Source organism: Aulonocara stuartgranti (assembly GCF_965226115.1).
Source record: "Aulonocara stuartgranti genome assembly, chromosome: 8".
NCBI lineage: Eukaryota > Metazoa > Chordata > Actinopteri > Cichliformes > Cichlidae > Aulonocara > Aulonocara stuartgranti.
The window spans coordinates 15500883-15514959 of NC_138959.1; the positions used below are offsets into that span (position 1 = coordinate 15500883).

The 14077-nt window shown below is 38.8% G+C and overlaps 1 protein-coding gene across 1 annotated transcript in view; it reads left to right on the top strand.

The window, feature by feature from the left end:
• Positions 1–11604: 11604 nt before the first annotated feature.
• Positions 11605–14077, top strand: part of lrp2b (low density lipoprotein receptor-related protein 2b) — a gene marked incomplete at its 5' end in the record, with an annotated part of 43873 nt that continues 41400 nt past the window's right edge. Inside the window, 3 exons of the mRNA XM_082545035.1 lie at positions 11605–11671; positions 13199–13309; positions 13491–13613. Coding sequence (XP_082401161.1) covers positions 11605–11671; positions 13199–13309; positions 13491–13613 — 301 coding nt within the window. The remainder of the gene's footprint in view (positions 11672–13198; positions 13310–13490; positions 13614–14077) is intronic.

Here is a 14077-nt window from a genome sequence, read left to right on the forward strand (position 1 = left end):
GACAAGTGAAATCTCCCGCAGCAAGCTTAAACATGTGAGAGGTTGATCGCGCAGAGAATCGCTGAGCTTATGTGAGTGCGTGTGTAAAAGCATTTCAGTTCTGCTGAGCCAAAAAAGACAGGTCAGGGTGAAGAAGTGACAGCCAAAGAAAAGCTTACCACAAAACGGAGAAGTTATGACAAATCAGACTATAAGGCAAAAAGAAAGTGCAGCTTTATGGTTTCATGGACAAAAGAATTTCTGTGGCTGCAATATGACGAGCTAAATAACCAGGGCTGCACATAAGTGGTCCGCAGGTGCGCATTCGCTGTCAAAATAAAAAACACGCACAAGGGTTAGGGTTAAATTTAAAAACTGTACTTTTGAGTTAAAATATATATTTATAATTTTAATAAGTGACAAATTAAAAATGCATGAACGTTTTTTTGTATCGAAAAAATATCGAACCGTGACACCAAAGTATCGAACCGAACCGTGAATTTTGTGTATCGTTGCACCCCTAATATATATGTATATATATGTATATGTATATATATATATATATATATATATATATATATATATATATATATATATATATGTATGTATATATATATGTATATATGTATGTATATATATATGTATGTATGTATGTATATATATATGTATGTATATATATATATATGTATGTATATATATATATATGTATGTATATATATATATATATATATATATATATATATATATATATATATATATATATATGTAAGAACAAGATCCGGGCCATCATCACGCCCGTGATCAGGTATCCTGCTGGGGTAATAGGCTGGCCAAAGGAGGAGATAGAAGCCACTGACATAAAGACAAGAAAGCTCCTTACCATGCATGGAGGGTTTCACCCCAAGTCCAGCACCCTGAGGCTGTACGCTAAGCGGAAGGAAGGGGGCCGGGGACTGGTGAGTGTCAGCACCACAGTCCAGGATGAGACAACGAACATCCAAGAATACATTGGGAAGATGGCCCCAACTGACCGAGTGCTCAGTGAATACCTCAGGCAGCAGAAACCCAAGAAAGAGGAGGGAGACGAGGAACCATCATGGAAGGACAGGCCCCTGCACGGTATGTACCACCGGCAGATAGAGGAGGTGGCTGATATCCAGAAATCCTACCAGTGGCTGGACAAAGCTGGACTGAAAGACAGCACAGAGGCACTAATCATGGCAGCACAAGAACAAGCTCTGAGCACAAGATCCATAGAGGCTAGGGTCTATCACACCAGGCAAGACCCCAGGTGCAGGCTGTGTAAAGATGCCCCAGAGACAATCCAGCACATAACAGCAGGGTGCAAGATGCTAGCAGGCAAGGCATACATGGAACGCCATAACCAAGTGGCCGGCATAGTGTACAGGAACATCTGTGCCAAGTATAAGCTGGAAGTCCCGAGGTCAAAATGGGAGATGCCCCCAAGGGTGGTGGAGAATGACCGAGCTAAGATCCTGTGGGACTTCCAGATACAGACGGACAAAATGGTGGTGGCTAACCAACCGGACATAGTGGTGGTAGACAAACAGAAGAAGACGGCCGTAGTGATCGATGTAGCGGTTCCGAATGACAGCAATATCAGGAAGAAGGAACACGAGAAGCTGGAGAAATACCAAGGGTTCAGAGAAGAGCTCGAGAGGATGTGGAGGGTGAAGGTAACGGTGGTCCCCGTGGTAATCGGAGCACTAGGTGCGGTGACTCCCAAACTAGCCGAGTGGCTCCAGCAGATCCCGGGAATAACATCGGAGATCTCTGTCCAGAAGAGCGCAGTCCTGGGAACAGCTAAGATACTGCGCAGGACCCTCAAGCTCCCAGGCCAAAGATAAACTGCCCGCAGGGGCGTGCTGGGTGTTATTATATATATATATATATATATATATATATATATATATATATATATATATATTATTAACGATAATATAAAGTTATGCACAAAAGGAATTACTAATGTAAAAAAAAAAGTGGTTTTCTTTATAAATGTTTATATATAAATATATTTTATGCCCCCTTGAGACAAAGCACGTACAAACACCAAAAAACATTTCTAGCGTTAACTGAACTTCCAAAACAGAGCTCCCTACATCACTTAAATTACACAATTGAAAGCATATGTGTATTGTTTGTGTATTTATACACAAGCACTCATATATATCCAAATAATTTTTTTTAAAAAGTTCATTTACCTGTTACTACCACACACCAAATCCGGTCGTTGGTACTTCCTGGCTTGTGTGCCACTAGGTAACAAAAGCTCAACACTGCGCCCAGCATCCTGGAGCACCATAAATATACTTTATTTATTCACTCCACATAAAATTTTATAAATAAATCATATAATTCAAAAAACATTTATTCACATTTCAACTTTTAGCTATTTAAATTTTCAGCATTTTCCTTTTAAACAATTTTAAAGTGAAACAACACAAAACACTGCAAACCACAACACAATTAAATATAAATTACAATATGAAAACAAAAAGAACATGCATATTCTCTGTCATATGGGCCTGCATAAATAAAATTCTGACTCCTTTATCAACTGAAAATAGTTGTGGATGATCACTATACCTTTCTAATGTGACGTTGTTGTCCCGGCTCTCTTTCTCTTTCTCTCCCTCCCACTCTGTTTCTGTGCTACTGCGAGTGTAACTACCGCCCCTACCCCCTCTTTCAGGTCCCCTCTTTAGGTCAAAGGGGCAGATCCAGCCAAAGCCCTTCATTCTTCAATGGAGGGAAGGCTAATCAACGGCGTAGCAAACAACCCGGAGCTGTACGACCCCAGCTGCTTTCTGTACCGAGACAGGAATATAAAGGACCGAGCTTGGAGGAAGATATGTGAAGAGATCGGGCAACCTGGAAAGTTCATTCATTTCTCTTTTTAAATTTTTGACTGACCGTAATAAATAAATCTGTAATAAACTCTCTTTTCCAAAGATGAGTGATTTCTTGATCAGATAGATTTATTTTTTTTATTATTTTGTTGTTTCAGCAACATTAAATTTAAAAACTGTACTTTTGAGTTAAAATATATATTTATAATTTTAATGAATGAAAAATTTAAAAAGGCATGAACATTTTTTTGTATCGAAAAAATATCGAACCGTGACACCAAAGTATTGAACCGAACCGAACCGTGAATTTTATCGTTGCACCCCTAGTGGTTATGTGGTGGTTATATCTTTTACTAGAGCAATGTTATTCTCTCAGTGTAATGGAACATTTTGTATTCCTTTACTTTGTACAGTTTTACAAAAAAGAAAGAGAGAGAGACTTTATTTTCATCATTAAATCCTGCCAAACACAACAAGTAGCCTGTTTCTTGGAGGATGAGGTGCTGTGAATAAAGAATGTTAAGCTAGCTGTATAGCTGAAATTATGTTGCCTGCAACAAACTTTAGTGAGAACAGCATATAGAGTAATTAACCATTTAGCTTTGACACCACACCCGTGCAGTCAATTGGCTTCCTAACAACATTCAATCAGCATAAAAAGACTCAAAGGAACAGGGCACTTGAAAACATGAGAGGAACTACTATTACTCACTAGCGGTTATTGATAGGGCCACATGGGCGGTTGCCCAGGGCGACATCGTGGTGGGGGTGGCATCACAGGCATCTCCAAAAAAAAAGTTGCTGGTACTCATACTGCCCCGACATCAGCGAGCGTTTTGGAGATGGCATAGGCACCGGTCGGTTTTCTGCCGCCCATTTGCTGGGAGTAAGGGCGCCCTCCATTTGCGAGGTGCGCCTGCTGCTTGCGGCACAGGGAGGAGAGGGTGGGGTGGCAGGGGATTCGCTGGCTGGAACAACATCTAATAACCAACTCGCAAAATAAAACAAAATAAAAACAAACAAACAAACACCAAAGCAGCAGACATTATGATACAGATTTTTATGATACACGTGTTTTTTTCGAAATTCGATAAAGAGAGCACGAGAGCCCTCGGTACGCCTGCTTGCTGCTGTGCTGAAGTCAAAGTAAACTTTATTGTGACCTCTGCTATATACAGGCGAGGCCCAAGTTACATCAGTGCAAGTAAACAAACAATAAATATAAGAAGAGTAAGAAAATAAATATATACTTTAGGACTAGGAGTAAAGGGATCAATAACAATTTAAAATTTATAATTTACAGCAGAGATGTGCAGTAACGCAGTAACTTGTAATGTGTTAGTGTAATCCGATTACTTTTTTCAAGTAATGAGTAAAGTAAGGGATTACTATTGCAAAAACGGTAATCAGATTACCGTTACTTTCCCGCAGGAACGCTGCGTTACTGCGTTACTAAAACCGTGATTTTAGTAGAATGTCTCATGACAGTGACGTTCGCAAGTGCGACGTTCGTGACAACAGCTGTGTGCAGATCAACAATGGATAATATATCGAGTGCGGGAGAGAGTATGAGCGTGCAGCGTTTAAAGCGTGGAAGTACTGACCTTACTTTGAGTTTGATTCCATAAAAAGTGACAAAAACATTAGTGTCCGCTGTGCGTGGGAAGAAAACTTCTTTTTACAGTGAAAAAAACCCCCCTAAACTTCCAAGCAAGCACCGAGTGCGCTACGACGTAATGGGAAACTTACAGAGAAACTCGCGGATTCTTCAACTGACCGCTGCTGCACACCTGCACCAGGGTAAACCTCTGCCTACCCTACTCCTGCTTTACAGGTGATAATAGAGCAACAGGACCGCTAGTCTTTGTCTCTATTTATTTTCTGCTGTGTTTTACTTGCATCTATTTGAAAGAGTGAGTGTAAACAAAAAAAATTCTTTTATGTGCTGGAATGTGCAGAAAATAGGTTTAAATATTAAACAAATTTCTTCCAGTCAGAGAATGTTGCATATAATAAAATTTTTGCTTGATGCATGAAGTTAAAAGATTAAAACTAATAAAACAAGTTTTAAAAAGAGACTTTTTCATTTGTTTACATTTTGTATGATGGATTATGTAGAAAAAGTAGAATTGGGCTGAAAGATCTATCGCTTTATCACCTATTCAGGTTGTAAATCGTGTTTTTTAAAAGTAACTAAGTAATTAATTACTTTTGAAAATAAGTAATCAGTAAAGTAACGGGATTACTTTTGGGGGGAAGTAATCAGTAATTAGTTACTGTAGTCATGATTTGAATCCTGGGTTGTGTGATTATATGGTCCACTATTGTAGCTCTGATATCATCAGCAATTCTATTTCTTACTCTTCCTACCTTTCGTCACCCCCCTCCTCATCTTCCTCTCCCCCTCCTCCTCTTCCTCTTGCTCCTCCTTGTCCTTGTCGTCCTCTTCATCCTACTTCTTCACCTCCACGTCCTCTTCCTCGGCCTCCTCTACTTCTCACTCTTTCTGCTCCCTCCATTGTACTCCGCACACACAGCTTACCTGTATTATAGTGCTTAGGCGGTAATATTTTTTTATTGCTTTTATCGTTAACTCGGTTTCCCTGGGTCTTTTCCCGCATGTTATGAATAAATCTTCTTTTATTTTGGTACATGTACAGATTTAATTTTGTTGTATTTATACGCGACACCTTAAAATATTGGGGGTTCACTGGTATAAATATAAAGGTGGTTTGTTTTTTTTTCAGTGATTTGGCTGAAAAGACACATCTGAATCCTTTTATAGGATGGATGCTTTAGGAAGAGTTTAATCATTTTAAGTCATATTTATTTAATTTACATACAGATAAAGCATAAGGGCACACACAATATTCCCACACAATTCATCATCAATCTGTGACAATTCTATTTGTAATTTGTGTTTGTTTTAACCACTGGAGGGCACCAGAGTTTTACTGACAAACATTTTTGAAGCATCCGTGCTACTCATGAAGTAAAGAAGTGTCATGCTTTGTGCATCCACGGGATGTCAGCTTTCCTTTCCAGGCATGTTGTCTGTAGATGATAATAATAACAAGAAGAAGCACTTGTTTCTTATATCCTGTAAACACTGGGGTGGTTAGGATTATCCATGTTAATTCTCTCAACCAGCTCCAAGCAGACCAAAGCAAAGTACACACCACTAACCTTACCTGACTGATAAAAATTCTCCATAATTTTTGCTGCACATACAGTGGCTTACAAAAGTATTCGGCCCCCTTGAACTTTTCCACCTTTTGTCACATAACAGCCACAAACATGAACCAATTTAATTGGAATTCCACGTGAAAGACCAATACAAAGTGGTGTACACGTGGGAAGTGGAACGAAAATCATACATGATTCCAAACATTGTTTTTACAAATAAATAACTGAAAAGTGGGGTGTGTGTAATTATTCAGCCCCCTGAGTCAATACTTTGTAGAACCACCTTTTGCTGCAATTACAGCTGCCAGTATTTTAGGCTATGTCTCTACCAGCTTTGCACATCTAGAGACTGAAATCCTTGCCCATTCTTCTTTGTAAAACAGCTCCAGCTCAGTCAGATTAGATGGACAGCATCTGTGAACAGCAGTTTTCAGATCTTGCCACAGATTCTCGATTGGATTTAGATCTGAGCTTTGACTGGGCCACTCTAACACATGGATGTGTTTTGTTTTAAACCATTCCATTGTTGCCCTGGCTTTATGTTTAGGGTCTTTGTGAACCTCCCCCCCAGTCTCGAGTCTTTTGCAGACTCCAAGAGGTTTTCTTCCAAGATTGCCCTGTATTTGGTTCCATCCATCTTCCCATCAACTCTGACCAGCTTCCCTGTCCCTGCTGAAGAGAAGCACCCCCAGAGCATGATGCTGCCACCACCATATTTCAAGGTTCAAGGTTCTTTATTTGTCACATGCATAGTTATACAAGTATAACACACAGTGAAATGTAGCCTGACACGCTCCTCGACATGTGCAAACATTGGGGGGGAGGGGGGGGGGGTGTAGAGGAAGAACATATATATATATATATATATATATATATATATATATATACACATATATATATTTGACAGTGGGGATGGTGTGTTCAGAGTGATGTGCAGTGTTATTTTTCCGCCACAGCGTTTTGCATTTTGGCCAAAAAGTTCCATTCTGGTGTCATCTGACCAGAGCACCTTCTTCCACATGTTTGCTGTGTCCCCCACATGGCTTGTGGCAAACTGCAAACGGGACTTCTTATGGTTTTCTGTTAACAATGGCTTTCTTCTTGCCACTCTTCCATAAAGGCCAACTTTGTGTGCACGACTAATAGTTGTCCTATGGACAGATTCCCCCACCTGAGCTGTAGATCTCTGCAGCTCGTTCAGAGTCACCATGGGCCTCTTGGCTGCATTTCTGATCAGCGCTCTCCTTGTTCGGCCTGTGAGTTTAGGTGGTGCCACAGTTGTGCCATACTCCTTCCATTTCTGAATGATCGCTTGAACAGTGCTCCGTGGGATGTTCAAGGCTTGGGAAATCTTTTTGTAGCCTAAGCCTGCTTTAAATTTCTCAATAACTTTATCCCTGACCTGTCTGGTGTGTTCTTTGGACTTCATGGTGTTGTTGCTCCCAATATTCTCTTAGACAACCTCTGAGGTCATCACAGAGCAGCTGTATTTGTACTGACATTAGATTACACAGGTGCACTCTATTTAATCATTAGCACTCATCAGGCAATGTCTATGGGCAACTGACTGCACTCAGACCAAAGGGGGCTGAATAATTACGCACAGCCCACTTTATAGTTACGTATTTGTAGAAAATGTTTGGAATCATGTATGATTTTCATTCCACTTCTCACGTGAACACCACTTTGTGTTGGTCTTTCACGTGGAATTCCAACAAAACTGATTCATTTTTGCGGCTGTAATGTGACAAAATGTGGGAAAGTTCAAGGGGCCAAATACTTTTGCAAGCCAGTGGCTACTAAGGAATCTCTGCTTCCTGTGGAAATTGAGCCTGTTCCCTGTCTTGGTATTCGAGTTCAGTCTGTTGTTGGTGTGGAAGCTCAGATACTTATATTTCTCTACCACATCAACATCTTCATCCAGCATGTACATGGGTCATGTCACCACTCTCTTCCTTCTGAAGATGATGTTTTTCACACTCAGAGGCTTTGGATGCCTCCCAGACCACTCCACAAAATCATCCACTAGTGATGTGGACTCCTCCTCCTGCCCATCACTAATACATCCAACCACTGTAGAATCAGAATTAGAGTATTTCTGCAGCTGTACTAAAAGTTAACAACAAACACTGTAATATAATTTATAACAGCAACGTACAACAACAGAAAAACAGTAACTTTATGCACAGCAGATGTACCAATTGGAAAACCACATGATTTCCTCATTTGTCTTGAAATAATTCAGAACCTGATATTTCGAGCGCTGGTAAATTCAGTTGATTGGACATGATTTGGAAAGATCCTGCATATGTACATATGGCATTGACAATGCAGATCAGAGCACAAACCAAGCAATTAGGTCCAAAGAAATGTCTGCAGACATTGTATTGAGGCACAGATTTGGGGAAGGGTACAGAAAAAACAAATTGCAGCATTGAAGGTCCCAATGAGCAGAGTTGCCTCCATCATGTGTAAATGGAAGTAGTTTGGAACCCCCAGGACTTTTCCTAGAGCTGGCTGCCCGGGCAATCTGAACATTCGGGGTAGAAGGGCATTAGTCAAGGATATGCCCAAGAACCACTGGGTTCTTGCTCCTATTTGTGTAACATTATAAACATTTGTGTTTATTTGTGTAACATTATATTTGTGTAACATTATAAAACCAAACAAGGTAAAGCAAGTCCTGAGAAGTCTGCTGAATGTGAAGAACAAAATCTGGTCAATCAGCACCCATGCCCTGCCGGTGTTCAGATACCCTGCTGGGATAATCAGCTGGTCAAAGAAGGCGATAGAAGCCACTGATATCAAGACAAGGAAGCTCCTTACCATGCACGGAGGGTTTCACCCTAAGAGTGTACATCAAGCAGAAGTGAAGCAGGTTGAGGACTAGAGTGTCAGAACTATGATCTATGAGTACATCATGAAGATCCCCACAACTGATGATGTGCTTAGTGAATACCTCCGTCAGCAGACCCGAGAAAAAACAGGAGCAAGAAGAGGAACCGTTATAGAAAGGTGTGTGTGTGTGTGTGTGTGTGTGTGTGTGTGTGTGTGTGTGTGTGGACAGAGAAAGAGTTAATTATAATTCCAAAATACTAAATTATGTCAATTTCTGTTATTTTTTCTTTTTAGGGGTAGGCTTCAATCTTAAATGTGGGATTGACATAATTTTAACAATTTCAGAGAGAAGCTTTTCTCACAGACCTCTCACTCATGCAGTATTGTTCACTAGGCTTAGTTTCATTTATTCTGGAAGAACATTGATCATTATATATTTCTCCTGCAAGGAGACATCCATTTGTGCTATAAAGCAATTGAGCAGAGTTGCTTTGACAAGGTCATACACTGTAGTAATAAAGTGCAATAAAGAAGTTGGCAGAAACTGTCAGAAAATGTGATGATGTTTCAGTGATGTGGCACCATTTGACACTAAGGCAGCATCTTTGACTTATTGTTGTTTGTGTGTGCTGGAAGGGAGGGGATTTAGGGACATGAAAGACCTGTGTGAAAAATTGTTAGCTTGTTTTGATTGTGCAAAAATTGCTGACAATATTTAATAGTGTATATTGTGCAAAAAATACAACTGTCAAAATGCAACAGCATTAACTATGATTAATACTGATGCTGTGTGATGTTGTATCTTGCATGATTAAATCTCATGCAAATCACAATTTTTTTATATACACTTAGACACTTTACTAATTAGATCTTGGTAGTACTAAGCTAAACCCCCCTTTTCCGTCATTCTTTGTGGCATACACTACTGGTCAAAAGTTTTAGAACACCCCAATTTTTCCAGCTATTCTTTCCAATTTAAGTTGTTCAAGTCCAGTGAATAGCTGGAAATGGTACAAAGGTAAGTGGTGAACTGCCAGAGGTAAGGTAAGGTTTCCCAAAACTGAAGAAACGTGTACAAATCAGAATTTGTTATGTGAAGGCTGTATGCAGGCAGGAAAAGGACCTAAAATGCAGACAGTCTGAGACAAAAGGTGAACTTAAATACAGCTTTAAGGCTGAACTCCAAAAGTAACAAAACTGAGACTCTAAGGTAAACTTATGCAGACAGAGAAACACAGGGCTTAAATACACAGAGGGAGCAATCAGGGAATGGGTAACAGGAGGGAAACACAGCTGGGGCAAATCAGGCCTAACGAGACAAAGGAAGCAAAACCAGACGCATTTACATGAGACATGGACTTTCAAAGTAAAACAGGAAACCTAACACAGAGACGCGAACTTGACAAAGGGATACAGCTGACAGGGGAGACAGAGCAACTAGAGAACACAGAGACATAAACCATAAGATAGAACTCTAACAAAGAAACCAAAGACTAGAAAGGATAAATAATATAATAAACTCAAAACCCTGGGTCAACGACCCAGGCATCCTAACAGAATTATACAAAAAGGCCCTTTTCAGGGAACAGAAACCTATGAGTGCCACACATTTATGGGAACATCTCCAACAGATATGGGAAGAACTTTCTGAAGAATATTTGATTTCTATTGTTGAAAGAATGTCACAGGTGTGTTCAGCTATTATATGTGCCAAAGGTGGCTACTTTTACGAGTCAAAAGTTTAGAATATGCTTTGGTCTATAAATTGATTACATGATTTCTTTTTTAACTCCAACTGCTTATTTGTATTATGCTTTCATTTCAGCATAATATTAGGGTGGTCCTAAACCTTTGACCAGTAGTGTAGATTCAACAGGGTGCTGGAAAAATTGTAGATGTGTACACTGAGGTCATAAAGGTAGGATGGATCCATGTTTTCATGTTATTTATGCCAAATTCTGACCCTACCATCTAAATGTCACAGCAGAAGACAAGCTTGATCAGACAATATTTATTTCCCTGCTCTAAACTGACTGGAGTGGCACCTGGTGTGTTGTTCTGCTCCAAAAGCCAATTTGCTTTAAGGTACAGTTGAAGTTACTGTTACCTTCCTATCAGCTCAAAGCAGTCTGGTCATTCTCCTCTGACATCAGTAAGACATTCTGACCCAGAGAACTGCTGCTCACTGGATATTTTCTCTTTTTTAGATCTTTGAAAAAAAATCCCAGTAGATCAGCAGTTTCTGACATACTAATTTCAACCTGCCTGGCAGCATCAACCATGCCTCAATCATAGTCATTACATTTCCAACAAAATTTAAAATGTATAAATTCCTAATGTTTTATATAGAACTAAAAAATAACTACTTCCAGCTACTTAAAAGGAACCAATAATCGATGCTTTAACTTAGTTAACCTTTTTTTTTTTATAATCTTACACAAATATGACAAGTTGCTTTTTCTTGCTGACATAGACAACATTCCAACAATTAAAAGTTAATCTTAGATCAAGTTTATGTAAAATAGCTGGCCATAAAAAGCTGTATAACTCCATCTCAGATCACTCCTTCCTTGATTGGTCTGAGCCATACATCTACTATCTGAAGTCATTCTCTTTTGGGTTTGGGAGAGTAAGGGCACAGATTTAACATGAGCATACATACTTTGTCAAACTAACGCCAGACCTGAGGAAGACAAGATCACTCCAAAAGAAAATAGAGCTTTGAATTATGGACCTTAAAGGTCTTCATCTTCTAATTCTTTTGCTGCTGTTCCAGGGATTTAAACTTGTTCAAGGTAGGTGTGCACTCTTCATTTCAAGAAAGCATACTTTTAGGTAAGTAATACACTAGTAGTACAATAAAAAGGGGAAAACTGTGTCATACCAGTGATTTTTTTCACCAAAATGTGTAATTTCTGTAAGTGATTTGAGTTCTAAAATCTGAAAAAAGTTAATACTTTTAACCACTACCTAAAATAAATGCTATAATTTAATGTAAAAATCTCAGTTAACTGAACTTAAACAAAAAGTAAATTTTTAAAAATCTGAAAACATGTTGTGTACTTACAAAACTAAAATAATATTTTTTAAAAAACAAGAAACTACTGTATGTTTTTGGTTTTAATTTTTAGCAGTTTGGTTTAATCCAGTCTAATAACTTCAGTTCCTATTTATTTATAAATCACCAAATCACAACAACAGTTCCCTCAAGGTGCTTTATATCATGAGCTTAAGACCACATATTAATACAAAGAGAAAAAAAAAAAAGAAAAGATGTGGCAAAATCATATCACCCTCTCATGAGCAAGAGGTTTGGTGTTGGTGGAAAAGAAAAACTCTCTTTTAACAGGAAGAAACCTCTGGGAGAACCAGGCTCAGGGAAGGATGGCCATCTACTGCAACCTGTTGGTGTGAGGGGAGAAAGAGAGCCACAGATTAATAATAACTAATAGTTAAATGCAGAGAGGTGTGTAAACACACAGTGAGTGAGAAAGGTGACTGAAGAAGAAACACACAATGCATCATGGGAAGCCCCGAGCAGCCTACACCTATTGCAGCACAACTAAGGGAGAATCACCTTATCCAGCTTTAACTATATGCTTTATCAAACAGGAAAGTTTTAACCATAATCTTGAAAGTAGAGAGGGTGTCTGTCTGTCAAATCCAAACAGGAAGCTGGTTCCACAGAAGAGGGGCCTGAAAACTGAAGGCTCCGCTTCCCATTCTGCTTTTAAATACTCTGGGAACAACAAGTAAGCCTTCAGTCTAAGAGCGAAGTGATCCAGGGTGATCTAATAAATTTTAACATTTTTAAACAACAACAGAGCAAACTCATTCTTAACTAAAACCAAACTGCAATCAAAACTAAATGATTAACCACAAATTTCATTTAGAAAAATGAAGCAGAATTAAAATAGCTAGCTTTTCTACTAAGTACACGAATTCAGTTAACGTTGTGCTAAATTAAAGTTTGATAATGAGTTTAAAATGATGGTCTCATAATCTCCTGGGTCATAAGTTGGACTGCTGAGGTGTTAATTAGTCATGTTTAAAACGCCGACTCACATGTTTAAAGTTCAGAAGCTGCACACGGAGGAAGTAGCTCTCATAAACATAGTAACTCATTTGTGAAGAAAACTATAAAACATGTTCATCTTACTTAAGAAACGTGGACTTCAAGCAATTAAATATCAGCTAGCTGCCTGATTTCCACCTATTTTTTATATGTATATTTTGTAAACGATTTCTAACCAAATCTGTGCATGTGAAGCACACATGCTGGCCATTAAAAAAAGAAAGAAAGATATTTTATCTCTCTACAGGAAGTTGTGGAAGTGATCAGTTTCAGTGCAACAATGGACAATGCATCGACATAGGCTGGAGGTGTGACGGAACGAAAGACTGCACAGATGATTCAGATGAGCTGAACTGTCGTAAGCATCGCAAACAATCACAGAAAAAAATCCCTTTAAGAAGTCAGACATATGTTGGTACATGTGCTCTTGCTAATGTAACAAAAATAAAACAAAGAGAAGAAATGTGAAGCCAAGCATAAACTGTATGACTTACATTTCTTTTGTATCCTAAACAACTGTTTTGCTCCTTTTGTTGCAGCACCTCCGTCGTGCACCTCACAGGAATTTAAATGTGTGACAAGCGGTGAATGCATCCCATCAGGATTTGTCTGCGATGGGGAGGAGGACTGCATCGACGGCTCAGATGAGCAAAGAACCTGTGGTATGCAGAATGAATGCTTGAACGTGGCGTCAAAGAACAGAGAAATGAACAAACACTTTTGTTTGTCCTGAAAACTGTCATAATCACAAGACAAAAAAAATGTGTACTTATAATGAAGTAATGAAGACTTAAACTAGGTGGCCTCTAAAGGTATTGTTCATAATTTCAAAAGGAACAGAAACTATACAAAATAAAAAAAAAGTTGATTCTTTAAATGATCTGTAAAAGAAGCTATCTAAACTAAGCATTTCAAGTATCTAATGTTAAAACTTAGGTCTTCCAATATTCATGAATTTAAAGTTAACACTGTGGTTTATTCATTACACAAACCCGTTATAACAGACAGTCTACATTATGAACCATTTCTTTTGTAAAGTCTGTGTTTGGCTTTCAGTGTGGCAAAGACTTATTGAACCAAGAAGTAATTCTATAATCACATTACGCTCCTTGTTAGAAGTCTAATT